This window comes from Trichoderma evansii, assembly GCF_050947405.1.
Source record: "Trichoderma evansii strain SZMC 28006 chromosome Unknown GGI43scaffold_9, whole genome shotgun sequence".
NCBI lineage: Eukaryota > Fungi > Ascomycota > Sordariomycetes > Hypocreales > Hypocreaceae > Trichoderma > Trichoderma evansii.
The window spans coordinates 470,203-493,624 of NW_028145197.1; the positions used below are offsets into that span (position 1 = coordinate 470,203).

At 44.4% G+C, this 23,422-nt stretch overlaps 10 protein-coding genes across 10 annotated transcripts; 3 read left to right on the forward strand and 7 right to left on the reverse strand.

The window, feature by feature from the left end:
• Window positions 1-1,454: 1,454 nt before the first annotated feature.
• Window positions 1,455-3,356, reverse strand: GGI43DRAFT_404206 (cobalamin-independent methionine synthase II family protein). The gene is made up of 11 exons (XM_083205895.1): window positions 3,251-3,356; window positions 3,046-3,196; window positions 2,955-2,978; window positions 2,835-2,889; window positions 2,724-2,782; window positions 2,491-2,656; window positions 2,370-2,436; window positions 2,220-2,301; window positions 1,932-2,166; window positions 1,739-1,865; window positions 1,455-1,662 (listed from the first exon to the last, which is right to left on the reverse strand). Exons 1-11 carry the CDS (start codon window positions 3,294-3,296, stop codon window positions 1,532-1,534), a joined length of 1,143 nt encoding a protein of 380 aa, XP_083060865.1. The 5' UTR covers window positions 3,297-3,356; the 3' UTR covers window positions 1,455-1,531.
• A 1,345-nt stretch (window positions 3,357-4,701) lies between these two features.
• GGI43DRAFT_404216 (HET domain-containing protein) lies at window positions 4,702-7,583 on the forward strand. The gene is made up of 2 exons (XM_083205896.1): window positions 4,702-5,535; window positions 5,596-7,583. The coding sequence occupies exons 1-2, from the start codon at window positions 4,764-4,766 to the stop codon at window positions 7,548-7,550; spliced, it is 2,727 nt and encodes a 908-aa protein (XP_083060866.1). The 5' UTR covers window positions 4,702-4,763; the 3' UTR covers window positions 7,551-7,583.
• Window positions 7,584-7,837: 254 nt separating this feature from the next.
• On the reverse strand, window positions 7,838-8,938 carry GGI43DRAFT_433923 (alkene reductase; the record flags this gene model as incomplete). The annotated part of the gene is made up of 1 exon (XM_083209818.1): window positions 7,838-8,938. One exon carries the CDS (start codon window positions 8,936-8,938, stop codon window positions 7,838-7,840), a length of 1,101 nt encoding a protein of 366 aa, XP_083060867.1.
• Window positions 8,939-9,742: 804 nt separating this feature from the next.
• Window positions 9,743-10,496, reverse strand: GGI43DRAFT_404218 (uncharacterized protein; the record flags this gene model as incomplete). Its single annotated transcript, XM_083205897.1, has 3 exons — window positions 9,743-9,960; window positions 10,103-10,298; window positions 10,352-10,496. Coding segments are annotated over 2 exons (193 nt in total), but the record flags the coding sequence as incomplete, so codon positions are not given.
• A 1,068-nt stretch (window positions 10,497-11,564) lies between these two features.
• Window positions 11,565-13,495, forward strand: GGI43DRAFT_404219 (uncharacterized protein). The gene is made up of 5 exons (XM_083205898.1): window positions 11,565-12,040; window positions 12,103-12,347; window positions 12,403-12,550; window positions 12,600-12,872; window positions 12,924-13,495. Exons 1-5 carry the CDS (start codon window positions 11,942-11,944, stop codon window positions 13,251-13,253), a joined length of 1,095 nt encoding a protein of 364 aa, XP_083060869.1. The 5' UTR covers window positions 11,565-11,941; the 3' UTR covers window positions 13,254-13,495.
• Window positions 13,496-14,066: 571 nt separating this feature from the next.
• Window positions 14,067-15,394, reverse strand: GGI43DRAFT_433924 (SDR family oxidoreductase; the record flags this gene model as incomplete). Its single annotated transcript, XM_083209819.1, has 2 exons — window positions 14,067-15,307; window positions 15,364-15,394. The coding sequence occupies 2 exons, from the start codon at window positions 15,392-15,394 to the stop codon at window positions 14,067-14,069; spliced, it is 1,272 nt and encodes a 423-aa protein (XP_083060870.1).
• Window positions 15,395-16,656: 1,262 nt separating this feature from the next.
• Window positions 16,657-17,647, reverse strand: GGI43DRAFT_404221 (uncharacterized protein). Its single transcript, XM_083205899.1, has 4 exons — window positions 17,557-17,647; window positions 17,392-17,489; window positions 17,135-17,325; window positions 16,657-17,070 (listed from the first exon to the last, which is right to left on the reverse strand). Exons 3-4 carry the CDS (start codon window positions 17,263-17,265, stop codon window positions 16,992-16,994), a joined length of 210 nt encoding a protein of 69 aa, XP_083060871.1. The 5' UTR covers window positions 17,266-17,325; window positions 17,392-17,489; window positions 17,557-17,647; the 3' UTR covers window positions 16,657-16,991.
• A 1,269-nt stretch (window positions 17,648-18,916) lies between these two features.
• On the forward strand, window positions 18,917-20,455 carry GGI43DRAFT_404222 (purine and uridine phosphorylase). The gene is made up of 2 exons (XM_083205900.1): window positions 18,917-19,971; window positions 20,031-20,455. Exons 1-2 carry the CDS (start codon window positions 19,014-19,016, stop codon window positions 20,222-20,224), a joined length of 1,152 nt encoding a protein of 383 aa, XP_083060872.1. The 5' UTR covers window positions 18,917-19,013; the 3' UTR covers window positions 20,225-20,455.
• Window positions 20,456-20,793: 338 nt separating this feature from the next.
• On the reverse strand, window positions 20,794-21,830 carry GGI43DRAFT_370335 (grpb/dephospho-CoA kinase). Its single transcript, XM_083202533.1, has one exon. It carries the CDS (start codon window positions 21,645-21,647, stop codon window positions 21,042-21,044), a length of 606 nt encoding a protein of 201 aa, XP_083060873.1. The 5' UTR covers window positions 21,648-21,830; the 3' UTR covers window positions 20,794-21,041.
• Window positions 21,831-21,865: 35 nt separating this feature from the next.
• GGI43DRAFT_422693 (PAP2 superfamily-domain-containing protein) lies at window positions 21,866-23,071 on the reverse strand (the record flags this gene model as incomplete). Its single annotated transcript, XM_083208142.1, has 3 exons — window positions 21,866-22,595; window positions 22,809-22,932; window positions 23,038-23,071. 3 exons carry the CDS (start codon window positions 23,069-23,071, stop codon window positions 21,866-21,868), a joined length of 888 nt encoding a protein of 295 aa, XP_083060874.1.
• Between the last annotated feature and the right edge of the window lie 351 nt (window positions 23,072-23,422).

Genomic DNA, 23,422 nt, shown 5'->3' on the forward strand with positions numbered 1-23,422 from the left:
AATATTCTAGGCTGTAGAGTGAATAAGCGCATACGTCAAGACAACACATAGCACAAATGACTGCACGGAAAATATATTGCCGCTTAGTTAAGACATTGTTCTCAATATATATCTGATTATTATTCCAGTCCCAGTTTTTTTGTAAGCTGTTGGTACGGAAGTCGGGATAGAATACGAGCAATATCACCACTTCAGGCTATACCATGCACCCGGCAATCTGCAGTAGAGTAAGCTGATGCAAACCCTTTCATCAAAATCGGACCTTATTGCTCCACCTTTTGACTACTGCTTTCAGCTAGATCGTTGACAAAAGGCGATGTTACGGAGTAATAGACCCCTCATTCACTCTGCCAAGAATGATCTTCCCTGGTATTTTCTTTCGTCAGCCTATTGCTGGAAGTGGTAGTTCACAATTAATATATTTATTTAGTGATACACGGAAAAATTGCTCCTTTCCAGCAAGTTCAATTAGGTACAGTGCTCGTCGTAATGAGAAATAATTATGGGGTGTAGGCCTACTACAGACCTCCACAACTCATTCAGATCTACCATGTGAGATCCAACGGTCTGCTCCTTTGGTTAATTGACAGCGATTATCGCCAAACACAGCTAAACGTACGAAGTGACAGGGGTTCCCCGTGTAAAATATTAAAGCAGGGGTATGTAAAAGTGGCTAGTGCATAACGTTTTCAAGCTTTATTATATACATTTATGAACGTTATGTTAATAAAAGTACACAATGAATAAAAGGATAGAGGCAATAGGCCCGATAATATAAAAAATATAATTCAGTTACGTATGTAGTATCATAAATTTACCTCATAATCACTATTTTCCATCAATAAATCGTACATGCTCTATAAGGTGAGCTATCGTCGCGGGTAACCGGGCATCAAAATCCCTGCTACAATCCTTGTCAAGGGCACCTTGTCAGCATTTACACACTATTTACCGATTTGGCCCCCATGTTAATAGTGATGAGATGGGGAGATTTTCTGTTCAAGTGCGCTATTGTATGGAACGTTAAGGTTGGAACCCCACCGAATCTCTCTTCATATCGGGCGGTCGGCCACTTACCCCAGGGGGTTGAAATCAGCGCTACGGGGTATCTCTCAATTACGGAGTATCTTCTCCTGGTCGCGGAGTAGGCTAACGGAGTATCTCTTCATTCACTTGACTACAACAATACGTCTGAGCTAAGGGGCTCGAAATAGTATGTTCTCGTTACGCTAGCAAGCCTATATAAAGAAATAGGCCTCATGATTCGCTAAAAGCTAGGCATGAATACCATATTGCCGCGGACTTAGTAATAAAGAGGGGAGATTATCATAAGCAAAGATATAAGAGAACAGATGTATAATTATAATTTTCATATTACTAAATGGCTAATGGAAGATTTTTTGTTGTGTAAATAGCTAAAAAGGGCTACTCTTCTTTTTACATGGCTCGTTTGGTTTCATTTTCGATCTCTTGCATTAGTTCTAAAATGATAAACTATTGCTCTAATAATTCAAATCTCTAACATCGAAATTTAGGCAGAAAGGGCTTCACTCGCTAATTTAGCCCCCTGGACGCGATTTGAAATCTTTTGAAATGCGATATCTCTGGCAAGATCCGGACTGCCATGACTTGGCTTGACGTCGATGGAGAATGGAGAAAATCCTTTTGGGTAGTTCATGCACTAGTTAGTTACATCTCAACCCGGAATACGAATTATATTAGAGGCTTGAAATATTACCACAGTCATCTGTTGCCCCGAGCTGGTCTGGCGGGATGTATTTGCTAGCAAGTATCAAATGATCGGCAATTTCTTCTGGCGTCTCAACTCTTGGATTGAGAGTATTAATGACTCCGATAAAAGCTACCTAATTTTGATGCATTAGCATACGCATAATCACCATGTTTGCACCTTATAAAACACGATCGAGTACCTGTTTGACGCCATTGGCATCTTTGCGGATATGCTGCCCGATCGTTTTGTATATATCTTCACGATCCTTCTCAGAAGAGAGCTGGATCAAGAAATACCCTGCATTAATTTGAAACAGAGATGGCAGTAGCATGTGATAATCGACATCCAGTGAGTGCACAGAGTCACAATCGCCCCCGGGACATGTGTGCAGGCCAATGTTAATTCGTTCTTCGGGAGTGAAGTGACTTAGAACCCTGCATATGTCTTAGCAAGATATCTCAAGCCTCAATGCACTATTTATACATACTGATTAATTAATAAGATGAATCTTTCAAGGAGCTCGGCGTTTGTCCAAGGATTCCTAGGATCGTTTTTTAAAGCAAGGCGGCCTGGATGCGGAATAAAAGCCCGCTTTAGTAACTCAACTATCATGGATACCTATCTTTGGCAGCTATACCTTCTGTGAAGTCAATCGAGACTCTCTTTGCGCCTGTTTCGAAACATGCTCGAATGTCTTTTTCGCACTGCATGCATAAAATTAATCAGTAAATCATTTTGGAGTTGGTGCTACAGCTTACTTCATTGATCAAATCTTTAATAAACTCTCCTCGAGCGTAGCCTTCTAGTTCTCCTTGGAGGGGATATAAGAGGTACATCATACTCGGCGAAATAACAGCTTGCTTCATAGGATGCGAGGCATAGGGTATAGACTTTTGGAGATTTTGAGACGCATATGTTGCATATCTGATTCATAAAATGGAGGGCTTATGTTAGCGCTGCAATTCTCGCAAATCATTAAGAAGAACCGTACTTGAAAGGCCCTTTGACTAGGCGTGGAAGCTGGCGGTGATGGCCATCAGCGAAATAAGCCTGTTGATGTAGGTTAGCATATCAGTTCTCAATTCCTTCAAAGGAAACATACAAATAGCTGACCATCCCCTGCAAAATTATCAGGTAATCCAGCGCCCTTGAGAGTCCTGTATTTATGTATCGTGAGAATTGTATCTTATAAGTGATTTTAGGTACCATCGTCACTACTTACTCAACGATAGGATATGTCGCAAAGCTAGAATTCCATGTCAACGGGGTTTATGAAATGATCATGTAATCATCCGGTGATGTTTTATACTCACGAGCTGGCGCGCTGCTCCCCATCAGTTACATAAGTTTCTCCTGCAGCCTCCATCCTCTCAACAGAATCTTTCGCAGCTTTATCTTGAGCGGCCACAAGGTCATTGCGGGTGATGAGTCCGGCGTCATAGTCAGCAAATGCCTTTTGTAAATCTGCTCCTCTTTTAGACTAGTTTAACTCATATTGTGCACTGAGCGTTGTCTTACAGGCGGGACGAGGCAGTGAGCCCACTACTTCAGTTGGGATAATCATTTTGCGGTGTCACTAGTTGCAATTTAAAGTCTTTCAGTAGTAGCTAGATTTTCTGGTGTAACCATTAAAAAGGAAAAAAGAGAAAGGCAATTCAGATTTGGAAGAATTACGACTTTTATGAGCACCAAGTGGGCAGAGACATGACATTGGTTCAACCCCGCATCAGCAACGTCAGAACTTTGCGACGTAGCAACACATCATAGGCTTGTGTATGCTGCCCAGATGCATTAGTTGTCTCATTTGCGAAACTAAAATATATCGACTCCGGAAACGGCGTTATAGTTTGTGGCTAAGCACGAGTCTATAGCTAGCGAGCAACTGGTTAATTCTACTTTTTCTGGTCAGCGGGAGATCTTCAGCAGTGCTCTGCCTATACAATAGATAGAATTTGAGGCATGAGGCTAAAAAGACCAAGAAGACTAAAATCGAACTCATTGGGATATCCTTAATTGTGGCATCTGTTTATATTATGGCAAAGAGTTTTTATTGACAGGACTTGCTGCATGAGACATCTAATGATGTGGCATATGCAGGGCTGATGATCTACGAGGTTGTATTCTCGTATTGCAAGACAATAATGAATGTTTCCACGACTCGTTGACTGTCTAAAATAAACCTAATGTCAGCCTGTTATGATATTTGGAGCTTTATAGTGGTTCTACAATGGTTTCAACTTTGAAGGATCGGAGTTGAAGCCGTAGTTACTACATTGAATATATGGCTGTCATATCAACGCTTCGCCAGTAATCTCGTTAGGCGTGTAGTTAGCTTCCAATATTTTTTATGCCAGTATCTTCTTATGCACTTGGATCTGTCAACTTTTCATGGAAACTCTTTTGGACAACAATGGTAGCCGATATCCTCGGGCCTAAAAACAGCTCTACTGTAAATGCCCCCGCCATTATTATCAAGAGTAAGTTTGTAGCTATAACATATAAGCTCACGCAGTGCTGATGAAGTGAGCTAGCGCTTTTATATTTACTCAAAACAACATGAATATTTAGATGATATATTGAGGCTTGAGTACGTAATCTCAACAATCTCAACTGCTGAATTTGTCTCTATCAGTGAACATCCAAGGAAAACATATTGGCGTGAAGCGCTAACGGTGCTTCAGCCTCAGCCCCAATTCGAAGCTGCCCGCAAGGCTCTGCGACAGTTCTGGACTTCACAAAAGAAGAATTCCATGCGCTAAACTCGTATTTTTCTTAGTTTTCGCTTACAAGGTGCTTTTTCCATAGATTTTACCAGTTAGTATAGATGCAATTGGCTTAATAATCCTGTTCTCTAAATTCTGCCTCAAAATCATTGACGCTAAATCCTGCAACCAGGGGTGCATAAACCATAGGCGGGGCGAGGCAGAGCCGCAGTCAGCCTGGCTTTTTCGTAGAAGTAGAATAAAATAGGTTGATTGAACCATATTTACATCATCTGAGTTGGTGGTTTCAACAAAGGCTAATTGAGTCAATGAACATGTTGCGGAGTAGTCTGCAGTATGGCGCTCGGCGACTTCTTACGACCTCTGCAAGCAAGCCGAAACGCGTAGACTTGGTGTGCCCAATCTGCTTCGACTTTGGCTTCACGCAAACTGCATTTCGCGGCACTATCGAGGACGATTCTGCATCAGATTCTTCAAAGTCTAGACCACCAAGTCCCAAAAATGAGCAAACCGAGAAGCAAATTGTGAAAGAGGCGCCTGGTAGCCCCCCGAGGAAGACAGCCTCTGAGATACCTCAGAATAGCGCAGTGGGAAGCAAAATACGCTCTTCTATCAACAAGTTGATCAGCTCTGAGATTATGAGGCATAAATTTGACAAGAATATTGATACCATTTACACTATGCCTATTGACAACGAGATAGTCGAGACACGAGTTTATGACATTCTCAGTGGCGAAAGGCCAGATATCAAAGAAAATGGATATGAAGAAGCGAAAGCCTTTGTCAAGGCTGAGCTCATTAAGAACAAGGTCATCCCATTCATATATTGGCTTGAGCAGCCTTGCCCTTCACATCGCGATACTGAAGGCGAAATCGCACCCTGCGTAACCTTTAGGCGCGGGCTTCACGATTATATGATGGAAGCTTGTGATGGATATGCAGACCGTCAGCAGCTGATGCAAGACTTGGGGTTTATCAACACAGGAGGATCTTCAGCATCCCAGTGTCTGAAAATTGGGCATATGAGTGCCGGAGACATACCAACACACGCGTGGTCTGTAGAACCCTTTCTTAAAAACGGTAAATATCTAGAGGACTGGATCATTGCAAAGTGACATGGCTGACAAGTTTGGTATGCAGAAATTCCATCGCCGTGGAGACAACCCTGGTATCCGGACCGTGGATTAACCATATTCGAACGACCAGTAACTTCTAGAAACACTGCATCTGAGCAAGCCTTCCAAAAGGCCACTAGTTGGTTTCGTGAATGTAACGATACACACTCAGGTTGCTCGCTTGGAGATATTTCCGAAATGCCTGAACGTGTTCTCGATATCTTTTCCGAAGATACCGAGTCTGGTGTCAAACTGATTCATACAAACGGCCAAAAAGCAAGATACGCCTGTCTAAGTCACCGCTGGGGAACAGATACTTCCAAGACAACAAAACAGAACATCAATTCATTGTGCAAAGATATCCCATGGAATTACCTTTCACCCACCTACCAAGATTCTATAACTTTTCTGCGAAAGTTTTCGAAATGGCATCAAGAAGAGTATGGAGAGCCTATACGATACATTTGGATCGACAGTTTGTGCATCATACAAGATTCCAAGAATGATTGGGCGAAATATTCACTCAAAATGAGCGACATCTATTCCAATTCTGCAATTACTTTAGTAGAAAGCCATGAGCTAGATACGGAAAAAAGACTGTTCCAAGATTCTACCTCGAGAGATATTTCGAAGCCAGTCTCTATCCGAGATGCGCAAGGCAACGACCACGAACTACATTTCCGGAAACCAATCCACCATCCCACTTATATGATCCATGATGGGAGCGTCCCGGTCTGGAAAAGGGCATGGGTTTTCCAGGAACGACTTCTCTCACGCCGTCTCCTAATTTTCGGTCCTGATGAGCTCTCATGGCAATGTGCCAGCCACCACAGGTGCGAATGCGGCCTAGACGAATCCGAGTCGCAGACTATAAAGCTCATGAAAGAATGGGGAGATGATGTCTACGTACCAGAACGCTCAGCTGGCAGTAGGAGAGATATGCAACAACTTCTCGGTGATGATCCATCTCACAGCCAACTCCGTCGAGCGTGGAGACACGTCATCGAGGCATATTCCCAACTTGAGTACACATATCGCAGCGATACTCTATATGCCATAGCAGGCCTCGCAAAGAACTTCAATACAAGATTAGGCGGTAAGAATTATTTTGCAGGAATTTGGTACGACGACTACAAGGAAGGCGAAACAGAAAATTTCCAGCCACAGGCCGAAACAGCCCTGGATCTGCTGTGGAGACTATCATACTTCAAAGATGCCGAGAGAAAAGATTTGCCAGAGCCTGCTGTGCCCATCACATGGAGCTGGGCATATCCCGAGTGCGCAGTCACATATCCTTTTGTAAACGATGAAGTAGTGAATCAATACTCACTGGTGGCTTCTATTGGCGGCGCGCTGAATGTTCCCAAGTTGCCCGACGATCATGACAAGCCTTGGGACTGGGTAAAGGATGACATGTATACAGAGGTGCCTCCTTCAGGGGTCATTGTTGCCGGACCCATTTGGAAGACGAAAATGACTGCAACAACGTTCTCATTCACAATTAGAGATACGGAATACCAGGAATACACTTACTATTTGGGAGCAATGTCAGCTAAAATACTCCAAGAAAGCGCTGTCGGAAGAGAGATTGTCCAAAGGAGGATTCTTCTCATGCCCCCTCAGGAAGAAGACGAGAGCGAAGAGTCTTCACTGCAGAAGATGCCTCCTTTGGTCTTTTATCCAGATAACATGCACGATGTTATAATAGAGTCGCTTTATTGCCTCCCTATGGCCAGCTTCAAGCGTCGACCAATTAAGAGCACCGTGAAGGAAAAGACAGTATTTGCAGCTCTAGTGCTCGAGCCTGTTGGACACAAGGCAACTACTGAAGGCTACGATCCAGATTTGTCTCATAGAGATGTTTCGGAATTGGTGTTTCGAAGGGTCGGGTTGGCGTATACGACAGATGGGGGCTGGACTGACGAGCACGATAAACTTTTGGAAAATTGTCCCGTCACTCCTATCTATATAGTCCGGTAAATAGTTTAATAAGAAATACATAAATTTCCAAGATCGAAGTAGTAGAAGCAGTAGAAATGCAATATTTATGGTGTTCCAGATAACAACTCCCCACTACTAATTACCCTTTTCTCAGGGTGCAGGGTAAGTTCACACAATAGGACAACAGCCATCTCGACTGGAAAGTTATCGTGAGTAAGGACATCAAATTTGTATTCTTTGAAGCCAGCAGAAATGTATCAAAAAATTAAATGTTTGATTCATCTAAGGAAGTATTGTAAAATTCTATATGTATATATGCACTCTATCTAAGCCTTCACGACTTCCCACTCCTTGCTGAATGTGTAGTCTGTATATCCAACAGGGCTTTCGGCATTGTAGAAGGTGTTACGGTCGTAAGAATTAAGCTCCAACCCCTTCTTGATTCGAAAGGGAAGATCCGGGTTGGCCAGGAAGTAGCGGCCAAATACAGCAGCCACCTCTACATCCTTGTGCTCCTCATCGACAAGCGTTTTTGCGCTGTTGGGCTTGAAGCCACCAGCAATCAAGACAGGTGAAGTCTGCTCCCATGCCTTGATCGCAAAAATGTTATTCTCCGTAGCTTCTATATCGTCATTGCCAGAAATTCGAGATTCGACAATGTGAAGGTACGCAAGTTTAAGCTTCTTGGCCTCGCTGATGAGGTGGGTGAATTGTGGAATAGGGTTGGTCATACGCATTCCTTGGAAATCGGACCATGGCGAAAGGCGGAATCCAACTTTGTCGGAACCAATTGCTGAGACCAGGGCCTCGAGAACTTGAAGGGGAAACCTGGATCGGTTCTCTATGCTACCTCCAAACTCGTCAACGCGGTGATTCGACACATCTTGGATGAACTGATCCACAAGATACCCGTTGGCACCGTGTAGCTCAACGCCGTCAAACCCCGCTTCCATCGCATTCCTTGCGGCCTGCGCATAGTCGGCAAGGAACAATTTGATATCCTCGGTAGTCAACTCCTCAGGTACCGCCAGTCCCTCAAGACCAATAGGGCTAGGTGCCTTGATTTGGAACCCTTCGGCCTTAGCAACATCGGGTACAGCTACACGACCAAGAGCCCAGAGTTGCACGTAGATATAACTGCCCTTTGCGTGAACAGCATCTGTAACCTGCTTCCAGCCGGCAATCTGTTCCTTAGTCCAGATACCCGGGGCGTTTTCATAGCCGGCAGCCCGTTGGGAAATAAAAGTGGCTTCCGTGATAAGTAGGGTACCAGGGGTTGATGCACGTTGGCTGTAGTATTCTTTCATGAGGGGTAGAGGAACATGTTGCTTATTAGCTCGAAATCTCGTGAGTGGTGCCATTACTACTCTGTGCTGCAAGGTAATGTCACCAATCTTGAGTGGTTGGAAGAGTCGTGAGTCCGACATTGTGAGAGAATCGTATCGTAGGGAATGGCAAAGGTATGCAAAGGTAGCAAACAGAGCAATGGACAATTTACTCAAGTTAGAAACGGTTGAGATAACTATTGATGATGCTGAATGATGGCAAAGCATAACAACTCTGTGACAAGGCAGATATATATATACAAACCAAGGTCTTCATGATTACTGTATTTAAGATACCATGGACTGAAGGATACAACGATGACCAATGCTGCTCCACTTGTAAGAGGCAAAAGAATGTTCAAAATGATGACAAACTTTCAAAGTATTACACAATTCAATGGCACTCTTTCATGAAGTGAGTCAATTAGAAATTGAAAATTTTGAAACAAGTGTTTGTCACAGCAATAAACAATGAGGCAGCAAGCTAGTCAGACTAGTATTTTCTCATGATGATGCTCCATAATCCGGTCTATGCTGTTTACTCCTATATGGCAATGATCGGATGCTTTTCGACCATTTGTAATCTTGCACCTAAAAATTGCTCCGATCCAAGGCCAGAGATTATCAAAGGAGTCGGCATTGCCGTTGAGTCTCGTTGATAGTACCATTGCCCATACTTTTTGCAGTTTGCTGGTGTGGCGGAGCTCCAACGCGCCGTCGGCCTTCGGTCCGAAATTACCGAAAGCTTTACGTTCCGTGGTGTAGATGTTTGCTAACCTGTTGCGCAATAGTCTGCGAAACGTAATGCATGGCTCATGGCGTAGGGCGCAGCCGTAGGGCGTAAAGTATTGTGCGGTAAAGGAAGGGGCGGGGCGATTACACGTATTCAGCCAGCTTCAATCTCTCGCCGAATTAGATACTGAGATTTTTCTACATCATTTTTTCCTTTGCTCCTCTAGCATACAGTGCCTACCAGTGGCTATTAAACCCAAAAGTTTTGGTAAAATTCTGCCATGTGATTAATCACTTCGGGAGATATACGTATAGTACATGGCATGAATATTCACAAGTGTATGGCAACCTGATTCCTGATGGTTACTCTACAGCGAGGCCGATGGTGACATGTGAGTTTTGTGTTGTATTAATTAGGGTTTGCTGAACCCAGTTCCCGAATCGATATATCTCTATCTCTTTCACACCTCCATTGTTTCAATACTTTGTTGCCTTCAATGTATCGTTCCTCATAACCAAATGTGCGGTAGCTAGAAATCGGGTCGATGAACTTTCCCTCGTCGGGTTGGACATAAGACTTGTAGAATGGGTCGGACAAGGCGTTCTTCAATGCCTCTATGTTTGGTACAGTGAGCTCAACGTGACCATCATAATCTGTGACATGGTCGCCTCCTAAATCAGTCTAAACCTCTTTGCACTGCTTGCGAATCCCTGATGGAGTGTGGTACTGTAATTTTAGGTCAGCGTTTGCTTAAAGTGAGTTTTCTTTCAGTTATTTACCTGAACATATTTAACTACCCCATGCTTTATCAGCCATTCGTTTACAACTGCTGGATGCTTTTCCATCCAGTAAGAATGGAACTCCTCTTCACCAAGGTCGGCTTTGCGCTTAATGAACATTGTGAGCTTGAATGGTCCTGAAGCCATTATAGAATTATAGAAATGACTGTGAAACTGGGCTGATGATGATGCTTGTTAGGAATTCAGTCTATTTCCAGTTTATTTAATAACAATTGGCCATCTGCCTTAGATGGAACATGCAGAAATTCTCTTACAACGTAAACAAGTTAAATACATCGGCAACTTCGGGATCTGCTTTAAAGAATAGGGATTTGAGGGCGAAATAATCAGCCGATGAAAAGGAAATGACTAAACTTGGTTGGTGCCCCACAGCCACCGGAGCAAATAACATGAGATGTTCATATCTGCTTGCTAAACAAAATCCATTTACTAATGCATATTAAGTGTAACGGGCCCTGCTCCAGTGTTCTCTTGGTTTGAGAAAACAGAATCAGAATATATCCGTCGGCGTTGTGATCGGTATCTCGGAGTTTCGGGCCGACGAGGTTATTAGGCACAAGGGTTAGATATTTGCCACATCCCACCTACAGCTTTGACGCTCTTTGTCCTACTTGGACAGCCTACGCCTTAGCTCGACCTCCTATTTCAGGGATGTACTTTAATAGGGTTAGATTAGATTAGACAGGATGATAAGAAAAATCAATACACTCGCACCCAGCCTCAAAATTCAATAAATTAAAAGTGACATCATCTAATACCAATCCCATATTCTTGTGATCTCAGCGTTTTGACTCTCGTTCTACTTTTTAGGACCAACGATCTAGACAGGACTAAGAGAACTGGGCTACTCCGTCAGCTATCTTGTTGTACTTTTCCTTGTCTTTCGTTTTACGAATAATAGACTCTGATATACGAACGAATGAAGTAGTAATATTACGTTTTGATATAGATCTATTAGCTCATAGTGGGAAGCGTGGTGTACAATTTTCCAGGGCATCGAGGGTGGAGGGATTGGTACTGAGAGCAATTCGCCTAAGTAGAAACAAATCGACGAAGAAGTGATTTCACTTTATTAAACGCCAATAGAGGATAAGGCGTTGCCCCCGCTCTGACGTCGTATTTAAGCTTCTTAGCCGCAGCTGGTAGTGGCTTTCAAGCCTCAACCATGTCTGCAGTTCACATACAGTTAGTGGTACATCTAATCGTTTTGGAAGACAAAGAGGTTCTGAACTTTACATACACAGCAACTATGCTAGCCACCCACATACAACCACACCAACCTCTTCTCCTTTCCCAATGCTATGAAGCGTTGGCAAGTGGATTCATTCTGACGCACAAACCGGGTGGCACGCTAACTTGTATCTCTGTACCCGTAGTTAAGGTCCTTGGAGCAATGAATTGCATTGAGAAGCTAGGTTCCTCCCCGGCCGTGCGAAAAGGAGCCTTTCTTCCAGACCAACCTTTGTATTGCGTTACTATATATAGCTTGCCCGTTTCCACACATTGCTGCTTGTTCCCAACAACCTTGCGGTAAATCCGATTCCTCGACTGTACTGAAATTCCGAGAAGATTATGTCTCAAACTATGTCGACCCAGACGAGTAGCTGTCATGTTCTCTTAACAGGTGCGAATGGTTTTGTAGCCTCTCATATACTGTCCGTTCTACTTGATGTAAGTAACCCTCATTACCTCGATCAAAGCTTGAATAAAAACATAACGTGTCATTTCCCCAGCGCGGGTATGTCGTCACTGCGACGGTGCGCTCAAAAGAGAAGGCAGCCGACATCTTGAAGACACACCCTACCTGGCAAGGCAAGGTCGAGTTCGCAATTGTCGCAGATTTCACTTCCGCAAAGCCATTTGACGAACTGTTTATCAATGCAAACCCACCATTTTCCTACGTAATTCACACAGCTTCTCCTTTAAAATTTCAGATTGAGGATATCCAAAAAGAAATGATTGAGCCAGCCGTAAAAGGGTAAACAGGAACAAGATCTATTTTCGCTGCTAAACCGAGCTAACATGCATTGTAGTACTACAGAGATTCTTAAAAGCGGCCATCGCTATGGAGGGGCAAGTTTAAAACGCTTCGTATTATTAGGTAGTGCTGTATCTGTTTTGAACTCTTATGAGGACATTACCCGAGAGGGAAAGCCTTACACAGAGAAGAATTGGAATCCAGTATGTCCGTCATTGGTTATCAAAGTTCGCCTACTAAGTCATAGTTCAGGTCACTGCCGAAGATGCCATCGCCAAAAAGGATACGGTTCTTGGCTATAACGTCTCCAAGGCACGTGCAGAATCTGCAGCGTGGGATTTTATCAGATCAGAGCGCCCATGTTTTGATCTGGTGGTTATTAACCCAGACATCATTACCGGACCAATGATACACCCGATATCTGGAGCCAGGTCTATCAATGAGACGAATCAATTTGCGATAGCAAGTTTTATCGACGGAACTCATAAACAAATTGAAGGGGTGACATTCCCATTCTACCATTTTGTAAGCGTTGTTCTAGTTTCGATCCAAACCTCGATCTAATTTATCCTACAGGTGGATGTTCGGGACGTGGCTCGGAGCCATGTTGATGCTTTAACGAACAATGATGCGAGAAGTCAGCGGATTCTTCTAATCTCTGGTGAAATTTCGCCGCAAAGAGTCGCGAATATCATCAGGGAAAATTTCCCTGCCTTGCAGGATAAGGTTCCCAAGGGAGACCCTTTGCAGCTCTTCCCACCTGGAGTGCATCCCACTGGGTGGGATATGAGAATTAGTCTTGAGATTCTTTCCAAGGGAGCAAAAGAAGGCAGCTGGGAATACATTGACCTCGAGACTAGTGTGATTGATGCCGTTAATTCTATGATAGAGGCCAAAGTTATTTAATTATGGGGCTGGAATCTGATACAGTAATGGACAGACTTCAAACCGCAGAACATACCGTATCAGACTACGTATGATATTGCAATATTATTTGTTTGCTCTTTTTTCATTATAACCATCCTAAGCGCATGCCATTTCTTCTTACATATGCGGCGCTCGCTAGTGGATTACGTGCTATACTCCCTGTCTTACTATTCTAAAACATATATGTCACGACCCAACTCTTATGGTTGCAACAATGTGCCCACATGGTAGGCAGAATAAACTCTGCGCAAGGAAGATATATATCTGACGAACCTCAATGCTCCTAGTAAATTATGGACAATGATTTCCACTACTTCTACTACTAAGACTGTGCAGCATGCTCCCTAGAGCAGGCGTGCAATTATCATCGAGTTTCTCTTCCACGCCGCTTAACATCCGGGGAGAACGGCTGGTAGTCTTCCAAATATGTGCGTGCCAACTGGTTGATAAACAATATGAGCCACTGTAAATAAACCCCGCAGATCAAAACACTTGTTGAGGGGGTGGAAAGACGAATCGCTCGCCTATACGTGCGTCAAATACCCACAGCTAGCTACGGGTCTCATCGAGGGTAGACCGACCTCTTCTTGAATTAAGCTGTCTAGTTCAGTCAACTACGTCATTCTTACGGTTACGGAAGATAGCTCCTACTTCTACTATTTGTAATATGAAATATCACTGATATTGGCAATGTTTGACCCCTTGACAATTTGCTGATGCCTGCAGCCTCTCTATCGCCAATTATCGGCCTACGTACCCTCCCCACTGCCCCAAGTATACATAGTTTAGCACTCAACTAAAATCCTTCCTCAGTCGGTCCAGTGGTGGCAGGACACCCTCTCTCTCCAGCATTTGCAAAGTCTCCTCCAGCTCATCCCAAGTGTCGGCGTATCCAGTCCACCCGAGCTTCCTCGCCTTGCTCATACTTGCCACGCAGCTCCAATCTCGACCCATCGTCATGGTCAAGAAGTTCCAAGTGGCCTTTTCCCAGGCATGTTGATCCAAGTTATATTTATCCCGCAGAGATACCCATGCTTCATTGACATCTTTTCGTTTCGCCCACTTTTCAGGATCTACCTGAAGGAACAGTGTCGGAGTATCCTGTACTGCTGGGTTTGAAGAAACTCCAATCGTTGAAGCTTTGACTTCAAGGGGCGGTTTGTTCTGAAGTCGAATGGTTGATGACTCATAATTTTTGTATCCCTTGCTATCAGGAACACCACCATTAGGAAACATGGGGTTTGGAATACGGCACCCGAACCTGGTAGCTAGGCGAGGCCAGAGATTTTGGAATGATTCCGTGTCACCATTCGTTACGTTAAAGATCTGATTGCCCGCCCCAGCGGCTACAGCGGCCCAGAGACAGAATTTAGCGTGTATATTTGCCGAAGTCCAACAATTAAAGGCGAAATAGTTGGCTTTGTTCCCGGGAAACGGCAGTTCGGCACCTGGGAGAGCCTTACTAACAGCACAATAGAGTCCAATTGCTGTGGCCTGGTTCATGAAATTACCGCGGGCATACCCCAGCACATCTTCTGGCAAGGTGACAACCCACTTCCAGGAGGCTTTCTTCGCAGCCTGAATGAGAATCTTCTGCTGGTCGTAGTAAAAAATGGGAGGCCATGAGACCCCTCCTACATCATCTTTTAGCAAAGGGTCGTCTTCAAGTAAGGGCTGCTTGGCTTGTCCTATATGAACTCCATACTGCTTGAATCCACAAGTCAGAATGAAGCGCTTTAAAGACTTGATCGCCCCTGTAATTTCGAGCGCCTCCAAGAAGTTAGAGAGCAGCGCAGCGTTCACCTGTGACATCTCATCCGGGTCATTGGGTGCTATGTATGCACAGAAGTAGACGTATTCGGCTGAGACTCCTTGCAGGCTCTGGGCCATGTCCTGCGCGGAGCTTAGTAGATCCAAAGTAACATGCTGGATCTTTGGATCTTGGTATCCTGGGCTTTTGCGGGAAAATGAATAGATTTTATCGTAAGATGGATCATTCACAAGATGGTGAACGATGGCACTTCCAGTAATGCCTGTTAACTGGTGGTCAGTCTCAAGCAGGAGCTATAGGATTAGAGGAGAATAATACCGGTAGCGCCAGTTACAATGGCAGAAGGCATTTTTTCTGCAGCTATCTTCACCTTTCCAAAATACGAATAGTGCAAGGCAGCTCAACCAAGTTGGGGGCGAGATCAAGGTTATATATCCCGTCCTGGCAGGCTGGCGCTGGGGTGAAGCAGGTAGAGAATATAGATAAACCGGGCGACACACGCGTGATGTTCTTACAAATCCTGTTTCTTACAAATCCTTTCTATCGGAACGTGACAAGATGAGTGGGAAGCCCTGTTCCGTGAGAACACTTAGGACGATCTAATAGCTGGATTCAACGATACAGCGAACAGGCCTAAGCAACTGAGGGGCTTTTTTGTCCCTTGGTTTTTGGGGGTGACTACGGAAAATACCAATGTGCCATGACGTGGCAATTGGAGGAGAAAACAGGAAATCACACAATACACACACTCAATAACTGCTCAATATCATCGATCTAGGAAGAGCGTGGATGAGCAAGAGATGGAGCATAGATCCATCACCCCTTCCTCCACCTGCCGCTATTATCCACACCCCTCCACTATGTTGCGACTCTTGCCTATGGGGCTTTCGGTAACTTCGGCTCTGTTTCCGTAGTCAGTGAACGCAAGAGTTCTTGTCGGAGACATCGGTTCATTACCCGATGAAGGAGCTAGTCTTGGCGGAGTTGGCGGGTGAACTAATCGTAGTTTGTACAGGTTCCACTGCTTGCCGAGTTTAGTAAAATCTTTAGGCCCGGTCCAACGCTTGAGAGGATGTTTAACGAGGTACCAAGGCTTGTCTAATACTTGATGTGTAAGCTAGTACAGTACTGTATATATTCAGTTTTATGGCCAGAGCTAACAGAAACTAGTGGGCGAGAGATTTAAATGGATGGCTAACGTATACTCTTCCCCCCATCTTCTGCAGCACTGTCAGTCATATTATGGCAAGGTTCTCGTTAGGTGAAAACAAGTTTATCAAGCTAGCGCTAGAGACAGCGAAGAGGTGCAAGTATTGAATCTGTCTCTAGCTTCTGGTTCGATACAGTAGCGGTGGAATGTGGGATAATACCTAACAATATTGGCCTTTGTCTTTCACAAGTAGGTAGTAACGCATATATATATATTTACTCGTCCCCCTAATACCAAAGACTAGGTGTCTGATGCTGCATAATATAAAGAGCGAGAGACACTTATAATGAGCATATTCACAATAAATGCTGTATTTTGTACCACACTTAAAACATCATTGGTAAATCATCAAAACTGGAGCAGATCATAGGATCACTCCTGTCAGTTATAACATTTTGTAGAGAATATGAGTGGGTGTAGGGCTCAGTACTGCAGGCTTCTGAGTTAAGGAGACCTTGACTTAGCAAGTCCTTACTAAGGATGCCTTCAGCTTGATGCGTCTGTAATGGCGTAATTGGCATGATGTTTTTAGAATTATCCGTCTGGCGTGTAAAAGAGCCGGGCGACAATTGGATTTAGCAGTCAGATAACAAACCCATACCAATTTTGGGATTGGTTTGGCTCAACTCTATTTTATCGCTGCCAGTCGAATTCTGAGGAAGTAGTGACATGGTGTGATTGCTTCCAGAAGTTGTGTGATAACACTCCTTGGGGTAGAAGCGATTGAGTTCAAGGCTTATGTGTTCCAATCGGTTGCGAGATTGAGAACCAGCATCTTCATCATCATCATTTTGCCTGTTGTTTCTATCCTTGTCCTGTTGATCTTTAAGCTTGCGAACTAGTTGAATCATTCCGGCCGTATCTTCAGGGAAGACTGACTGGATGTGGAGATCGTTATCAATGCTGAGGTGAATGCATCCTAGTCTTTTGACGATATCGTGGATTATAGGAAGGCCACGATGGTTCAGATTAGGCTCACCAAGCTCCCAGGACTCTGAATTGCGGACCATGACATAAAGCTTTTGAACGGCAGAAGTCAGAGCAAATTGAGTATTTTCGATTACCTCAGCATATATGTAAAAACTGCGTTAGATTTTTGCATTTGAAAATAACAATATACTTGACAATTGACCTACCCCATAGGCAATTGCTTGTACCCAACCTTCTTACGTATAGCAAGCACACACAGTACTCCAGCATCCTTACATCTCACGCAGGGGGATTTACCATCGCACTGTCGATCCCATGTCAGTTGATGAATTCAAGATGCATTACCTGATTTAATGACACTTGCTTTATACCTTTATTTTCTTCATTCTGCACCTCTCACAGGCTTTCCATACTCTTCTTTTATGCCGCCTATTCGCTTCGCCACTATCAGATACCAGGTCGTGATGCGGCGAGGCAGTGACACTGGCATTGGCACCAGTGGGAGGTTGGTTGATACCATTTGTATGATTGGTAGAAGGGAATATATTCTTATAAATTCTCGAGGTTGCCTTGTTATTCACAGGGCAAGCCATGACGTGCGACCCTACAGTAAGTAGACTAGGAGGTGAAAGATTGATGAAGTTGGTTCCTTTAGACTGCTCTATCGGGGAAAGTAGTACTTATTATGCTAAGACAATATAAAGAAGGTTAAAAAAGGTAAAAGTGTAAGTAGGGCTATTTGAAGGGGGCTGAAGCAGATATAGCTTTCTCGAATGATATAGCGTCCTAAGTAGCTTTAGCCGGCAAGTATTGGTCCAAGAACGAGAAAATATAGAACCAACGATGTGGGGAAATAAAATTCTGTCATTATAAAATTCACTACATAAGATTGTAACAGATGAAAGGGAATTTCTAATAAGTGAATTGTTGTCCGGTAAGGCGCACTCTGATGGTGACTAAAACAAGCCTAGCCGGGAATCCTCTGTCACTGGTGCATGCCACTGTGGTAATGGCGGGAGTAATGTTTTCAAGCATGATGAAACATCCTAGGCCGATGCCTTTCTATGTGATCCAATCCCCCAGATTCCCCGGGCTACTATTTTTGGACCAATGACATATCGCATGATGAAATATTACGCATCGCCTGAAGAAGTACTAAATTTATACGGAGGTTGCTATTAAAAGACTCATCTCACCGCCTTTATTTTCTACCAGCACAATTTCTCTTTGACTGGCTAGCCCGTATTTTAACTAAACTATAGTACAATAACAAAATAACACTTTTAATACTATTATTGATCTGGGTTGCCATGTCCTCGACGCGTTTCCGGCAGTGCACTAAGGAGTGCCGTTGGAGGGCGTTTAGATGACCAGTTCGCTCAAAGCGGACATGGATTCGCTTCCACAGCATTAGAGAATTCCCAAATACAATCAAGAGGTTTAAAACGGCCCCATACGAAGTGACAGTACTCGCTTTGCTTCGATATTTTAAGTATTAATGACATTGACGAGTGCGGCTATTTAAGCGCCCAGCCCTGTCGTTCAGCTAATACGCGCCAGGCTTGCATGAGCTGAAGCAAAGGAACCACCTCGCGATTGGGGCGCCAACGCGCAAAGTTGATACAGTTAACGCGGGACTCTTTCTTATTGCTACCTGTTATATATAGGTAGGTAGGCATATTTATAGGCATGTATATGTAAGACGGCTACCATCCTCTTGCCTTTGATATGGACAAGACTTGAGTGTTATAAAATTTCACAATATCAGATTTCTTCATATTCTAAACGGCTATAATCTCGTCCAATCCTATACATTAAATGACAAGATATGACATCCAAAGAAACTTTTACTGTGGGATGGATCTGTGCCAGACAAGAAGTATATGAGGCGGCTTGTGCGATGCTAGATGAAGACCTTCTTGGTCCAGAATTAGCAGAACAGAATGATAGCAACACATATTTCTTTGGCAGGATTGGGAAACATCGTATCGTGATTGGCTGTCTTCCATCCGGCCGTCGGAGTACAGGTCTAGCTACTCGTCTTGCTAAAGATATGACGTGGTCTTTTCCTCAGTTGAGATTCTTGTTAATGGTGGGCACAGCAGGAGGTGCACCTACAGAGGAGCACGACATCCGACTTGGTGATGTTGTCGTCAGCCAGCCAAACAAAGCCTCTGGGGGGGTCATTCAGTATGATATGGCATGGCAAAATGACATTTTTGATCTAGTTTGGTATCGGCATCTCAATTCTCCACCACCAATCTTACTCAGTGCACTACCCGAAGTAAAGAGAAGACACAATAATCCGACGAGATATGGAGGAATTGACCAACATTTAAAGCTTTTGAGCGAAGATTCACGCTTCCAGAGGCCGGAAAATGATCTGCTATTCGCCATGGATACGGATATCGAGCATAGAACGGGATTGTCTAATTGCAGAAACTGTGACAAGAGCGGTCTTGTTATACGCCAGCCACGGAACTCAAGGAGAGCTATCGACGTCTTTTACGGATGTGTTGCATCTGGAAACTCAGTTATAAGAGATGCAAAGCAAAGGCACATCTACGCTGATGATGAAACGAAAGTGCTCTGCTTTGAGACGGAAGCTGCAGGTCTAATGAACGATTTCCCATGCATTGCGATACGAGGAATAAGCAACTACGCAGACGCTCACAAGAACAACGAATGGAATTACTACGCTGCTGCAACTGCTGCAGCTTATGCTAAAGAGCTCCTCTGTGTAGTGAAGCCCATAAAGGCGAAACCTCTTTTAACGGATACGATGAGTAGGAGTCACCTCTTTTCCCACTTAATGAAGCATTTCTTATACTAAACAGAGACACAGTTGCCGAAATTGCCGCTAATCTCCGTCGCGGTATCAACACAGAAGTTATTATCGACCGAGCTGGGTTGACGGATCTACTTCCACGACCACGAGCCAGCGAGATGCTGTGCAATGCAGAGAGCAGCCAAGGCAGCGAAACGACTGTGGGCTCCATTAACTCGTCTGAGTCAACGATACCTACAGTAATATGGTGAAACAAATGAATTGATCGGCGCCTGATTCCAGAAGGTCCAAAAGTAAGAATATCACCATGTCTTCTCATAGACTTGGATGAGGCACGAGACTCTTGGAGATGCGGGATATAAAAATGCTATATCAGGGATTTGATGAAGTAATTCATATTTGATACCATAACTCTACAGCAGGATAGAGCAGGATAGAGCAGGATAGAGCACCATTTGAGTAATTAACGCTTCAAGAACTACTACGCTCTACTGTGACTCTGATGTGTGAACTGTGAGCCATTGTATCATCATATCCTTCATAGTAAAGCAGCAGATCTCGCCAAAGACTATGAATATCTTATATTAACACAGAAGCCCACACTCGCCTTTTTGAGTCCAGATTATAACAGACCTAAAGTCACTATCCACGGTCAGGGCTGGTCTGGTAAAGCAGGATACGTACATGTATCCAGCCTTGCCCTGATACCGATGCACCGGGTAGCTGAACGTGGCGCGCCACGGCGTCATTAAGCGTTACCAGCCCACGCATAAACTACGTATCTCCAGCCAGTGTAGTGGCTGAATCTGAGTTCTCAGAATGGAGGTTTTTGGCTGGCTGGCAACGTTATCGAGCTGCTCGTGGCTGCTAGGAGGATATTTAAGGATATTGGTCACGCGACACAAGCCAAGGTTATGGCGGACATGAAGAGAGACGCGGTATAATCATGATAGACTATAGATCACGTACTGCCCGTAAGACCACATCATATAGCTAGATCTATGTTTTCAACCAATCAATCATCAAGAACCCAAAGAGTTATAAGCTGACAGGATACCATGCCGCCCACTACTCAATATAGCCCAAATCCCGAAACGCCCTATTCAGAATCGCCGCAACAACCTCATCTTTGCGCGCACCATACTCATTCATAGTCTCGTTTCCCTTGCGAGCCGCCTCCGCCGCCTCTCTCTTCACTTGCGCGTACAGATCCCTATCCGCAGGCGTCTTCCTAAGCCAGTCCCGAAAGATCTTGTGCTTTACAGTCTCGGGACAGTCTGGCCCAAAGACGTGCAAGTTTGCATTAGGCTCGTACGCAGCAAAGAAGCGATGCTGATGCCATTTTGGCTCACGAAATAAGAAGTCGAAACCTGCAGCCTGGAGCTGCGGCACGTACGAGTCCTCGTCTAGAACATCTTTGACAGTCAGGTCGATGTCGATGAGGGCTTTGGCGGGTAGACCGGGCACGCTGGTAGATCCAACGTGAGAGAGTTCGACAATGGTTGAGCCCAAGGCAGAGACGATGCGCTCTTTGAGAGCCTCAAAGGACTGTGGCCATGAAGGGTCCGGCTCGACGATTTCAATCTTGTTCTTTATGCGGCGAAAGGCGACTCTTTCCACGTCTTCTGGATCAAAGGGATATGTTTTGATAATGGCTTCGACGGGCACAGGCATTTTGGTTGGGTGATGAGAGATGGCTAGTCACTGTGTAACACAAACAGTGAGATGTAAAGTAAAAGGTTAGAACGATTGACAATATTTTGAGCACTATATATTTATTATTATACTAAGTGTTAGTCAAATAGTTAAAACTGGTATTCTCTTTTATAAGTGAATTGTTAAATGATTCGTTATTCATTTCCACATAGTTACATGTAGTTAACTAGTTACATTCACTCGCTACTCTCAAAATCATAATCCCAATCCATCCGATGAGTCACCGGCGACAGCATCCAATCATGCAGCGGCTTCAGCACCAGCACGCCCCGATTCCACCTCCACCCCAGCAGTGGCACCATCGCACCCACCACCACGTCCAACACAAAGTGGTTCGCCGTCGCTATAATCGTCACAAACATCGCCGCAGGCCACAGCGGCGCCAAACACCGTACAATCGTATGCGGGCTGAATCTCGCCAGGCACACGGCAAACAGCAGCGACGTCCCGAAATGCAAGCTTGGCATCGCCGCAATCGTCAATCTAAATTTATTATCCGTCCATATGGAACCAGTCTGTCCTGCCTGAAGCACATCCACGAAGCCGTATTCTGGCGGCAGCATCCGCGGCGGATAGCATCTCCACAGCGAGACAATGACAAAGGCGATGAAGTTGTCCATGGCAATGGTGCGGCGGATGCGCCGAAACACCGGCTGCGGCAGCACCGTGTAAGTATAAATGATGAAGACGACGCCGACGATGATGTGCGAGTGGTAGATGTACTGCAAGACCGGCATGACGCAGGCGTGGTTCGTGAGCATGTTCATCTGAAAAGACTGTTCAAAGTCGATGTGGAGGAAGCGTTCAACGGCGAGGAGCTGCAGGGCGTGCTGCTTGGCGAGAGCATAGATGTGAGGATAGCCGGCGATGGAGCAGGCTGTAAATGCACGGCTAAGTTGATATACCCTGTAGAAAAGAATAATAAAAATCAGCTTCAATCCCATTCTTCTTCTTCAATTTTGTAAAAAGGGGGGTGGATCATCAAAAACGAACCAGTACGTCAAAAGCCAATACCATATCTCGCACAAAAACGGAAACGTGCCAAAGATCCACGACAGCAATCGAAAGACGAGCATGTCCGAGCCCTTATTCTTCCTATTCTTCCTGCGCTCGACTGACGAGACGTCAGTCCTCTTCTCGCCGGATATGCATTCGGGTATGGATTCGATGTCACGTTGATGATGATGCGGTTTCAAACGCCGCCGGTTAATCAGCGTTCCGGCTGTGAAGGCGAGAGTGATGGCTATTGGTGTGGATTTGCAGTCCGTCAGTATTATGAACTTAATCTATTTGGAAAAAGCTGATACGATAGGTTGGATCGTTGTATTGTTTGTTCTTCTTGACATACTCGCTGGTTCAACAACATCCTTAAAGAGTCCCATGTTCACACGACATACAGCGTCACACTTCTTCAAAACCTCGATTCCTAAAAAACAAAGAGAAGAAGAAGGAAAAGGGGGAGGCAAACAATCACGCGAGCACAGAAAGCTTACACGCCTGCATTTATCTATATATATGCCAAACTGCTCAACACAATATATGATCAGAAACTATGATCTTAAAAGTCAAATGAATGACGACATGACTACATCGCCACATATCCAAATCTCTCTCATATAACTCCATCCCAATCAAGATATTCCTTCTTCGGCATATCTATAGTATTTAATACCTCTTTCCCTCTTCCATTACCCCTTTGCCGCTCATCATCTCGGCAGCTACGGAAGTATCAT

Excerpts from the sequence above, each read along its gene's own strand:
- GGI43DRAFT_404216 (XM_083205896.1), top strand. The coding sequence starts at position 4,764 with ATGAACATGTTGCGGAGTAGTCTGCAGTATGGCGCTCGGCGACTTCTT. Across the intron at positions 5,536-5,595 it reads AGAACCCTTTCTTAAAAACG|AAATTCCATCGCCGTGGAGA; the intron begins GTAAATATCTAG and ends TTTGGTATGCAG.
- GGI43DRAFT_404222 (XM_083205900.1), top strand. The coding sequence starts at position 19,014 with ATGACATCCAAAGAAACTTTTACTGTGGGATGGATCTGTGCCAGACAA. Across the intron at positions 19,972-20,030 it reads TCTTTTAACGGATACGATGA|TTGCCGAAATTGCCGCTAAT; the intron begins GTAGGAGTCACC and ends ACAGAGACACAG.
- GGI43DRAFT_404219 (XM_083205898.1), top strand. The coding sequence starts at position 11,942 with ATGTCTCAAACTATGTCGACCCAGACGAGTAGCTGTCATGTTCTCTTA. Across the intron at positions 12,551-12,599 it reads CAGAGAAGAATTGGAATCCA|GTCACTGCCGAAGATGCCAT; the intron begins GTATGTCCGTCA and ends GTCATAGTTCAG. Across the intron at positions 12,873-12,923 it reads CATTCCCATTCTACCATTTT|GTGGATGTTCGGGACGTGGC; the intron begins GTAAGCGTTGTT and ends TTTATCCTACAG.
- GGI43DRAFT_404221 (XM_083205899.1), bottom strand. The coding sequence starts at position 17,265 with ATGGTCCGCAATTCAGAGTCCTGGGAGCTTGGTGAGCCTAATCTGAAC. Across the intron at positions 17,071-17,134 it reads GATAACGATCTCCACATCCA|GACAAGGATAGAAACAACAG; the intron begins GTCAGTCTTCCC and ends AAAGATCAACAG.
- GGI43DRAFT_370335 (XM_083202533.1), bottom strand. The coding sequence starts at position 21,647 with ATGCCTGTGCCCGTCGAAGCCATTATCAAAACATATCCCTTTGATCCA.
- GGI43DRAFT_404206 (XM_083205895.1), bottom strand. The coding sequence starts at position 3,296 with ATGATTATCCCAACTGAAGTAGTGGGCTCACTGCCTCGTCCCGCCT. Across the intron at positions 3,197-3,250 it reads CTCACTGCCTCGTCCCGCCT|ATTTACAAAAGGCATTTGCT; the intron begins GTAAGACAACGC and ends AAAGAGGAGCAG. Across the intron at positions 2,302-2,369 it reads CTCGATTGACTTCACAGAAG|GCCGCCTTGCTTTAAAAAAC; the intron begins GTATAGCTGCCA and ends TTCCGCATCCAG.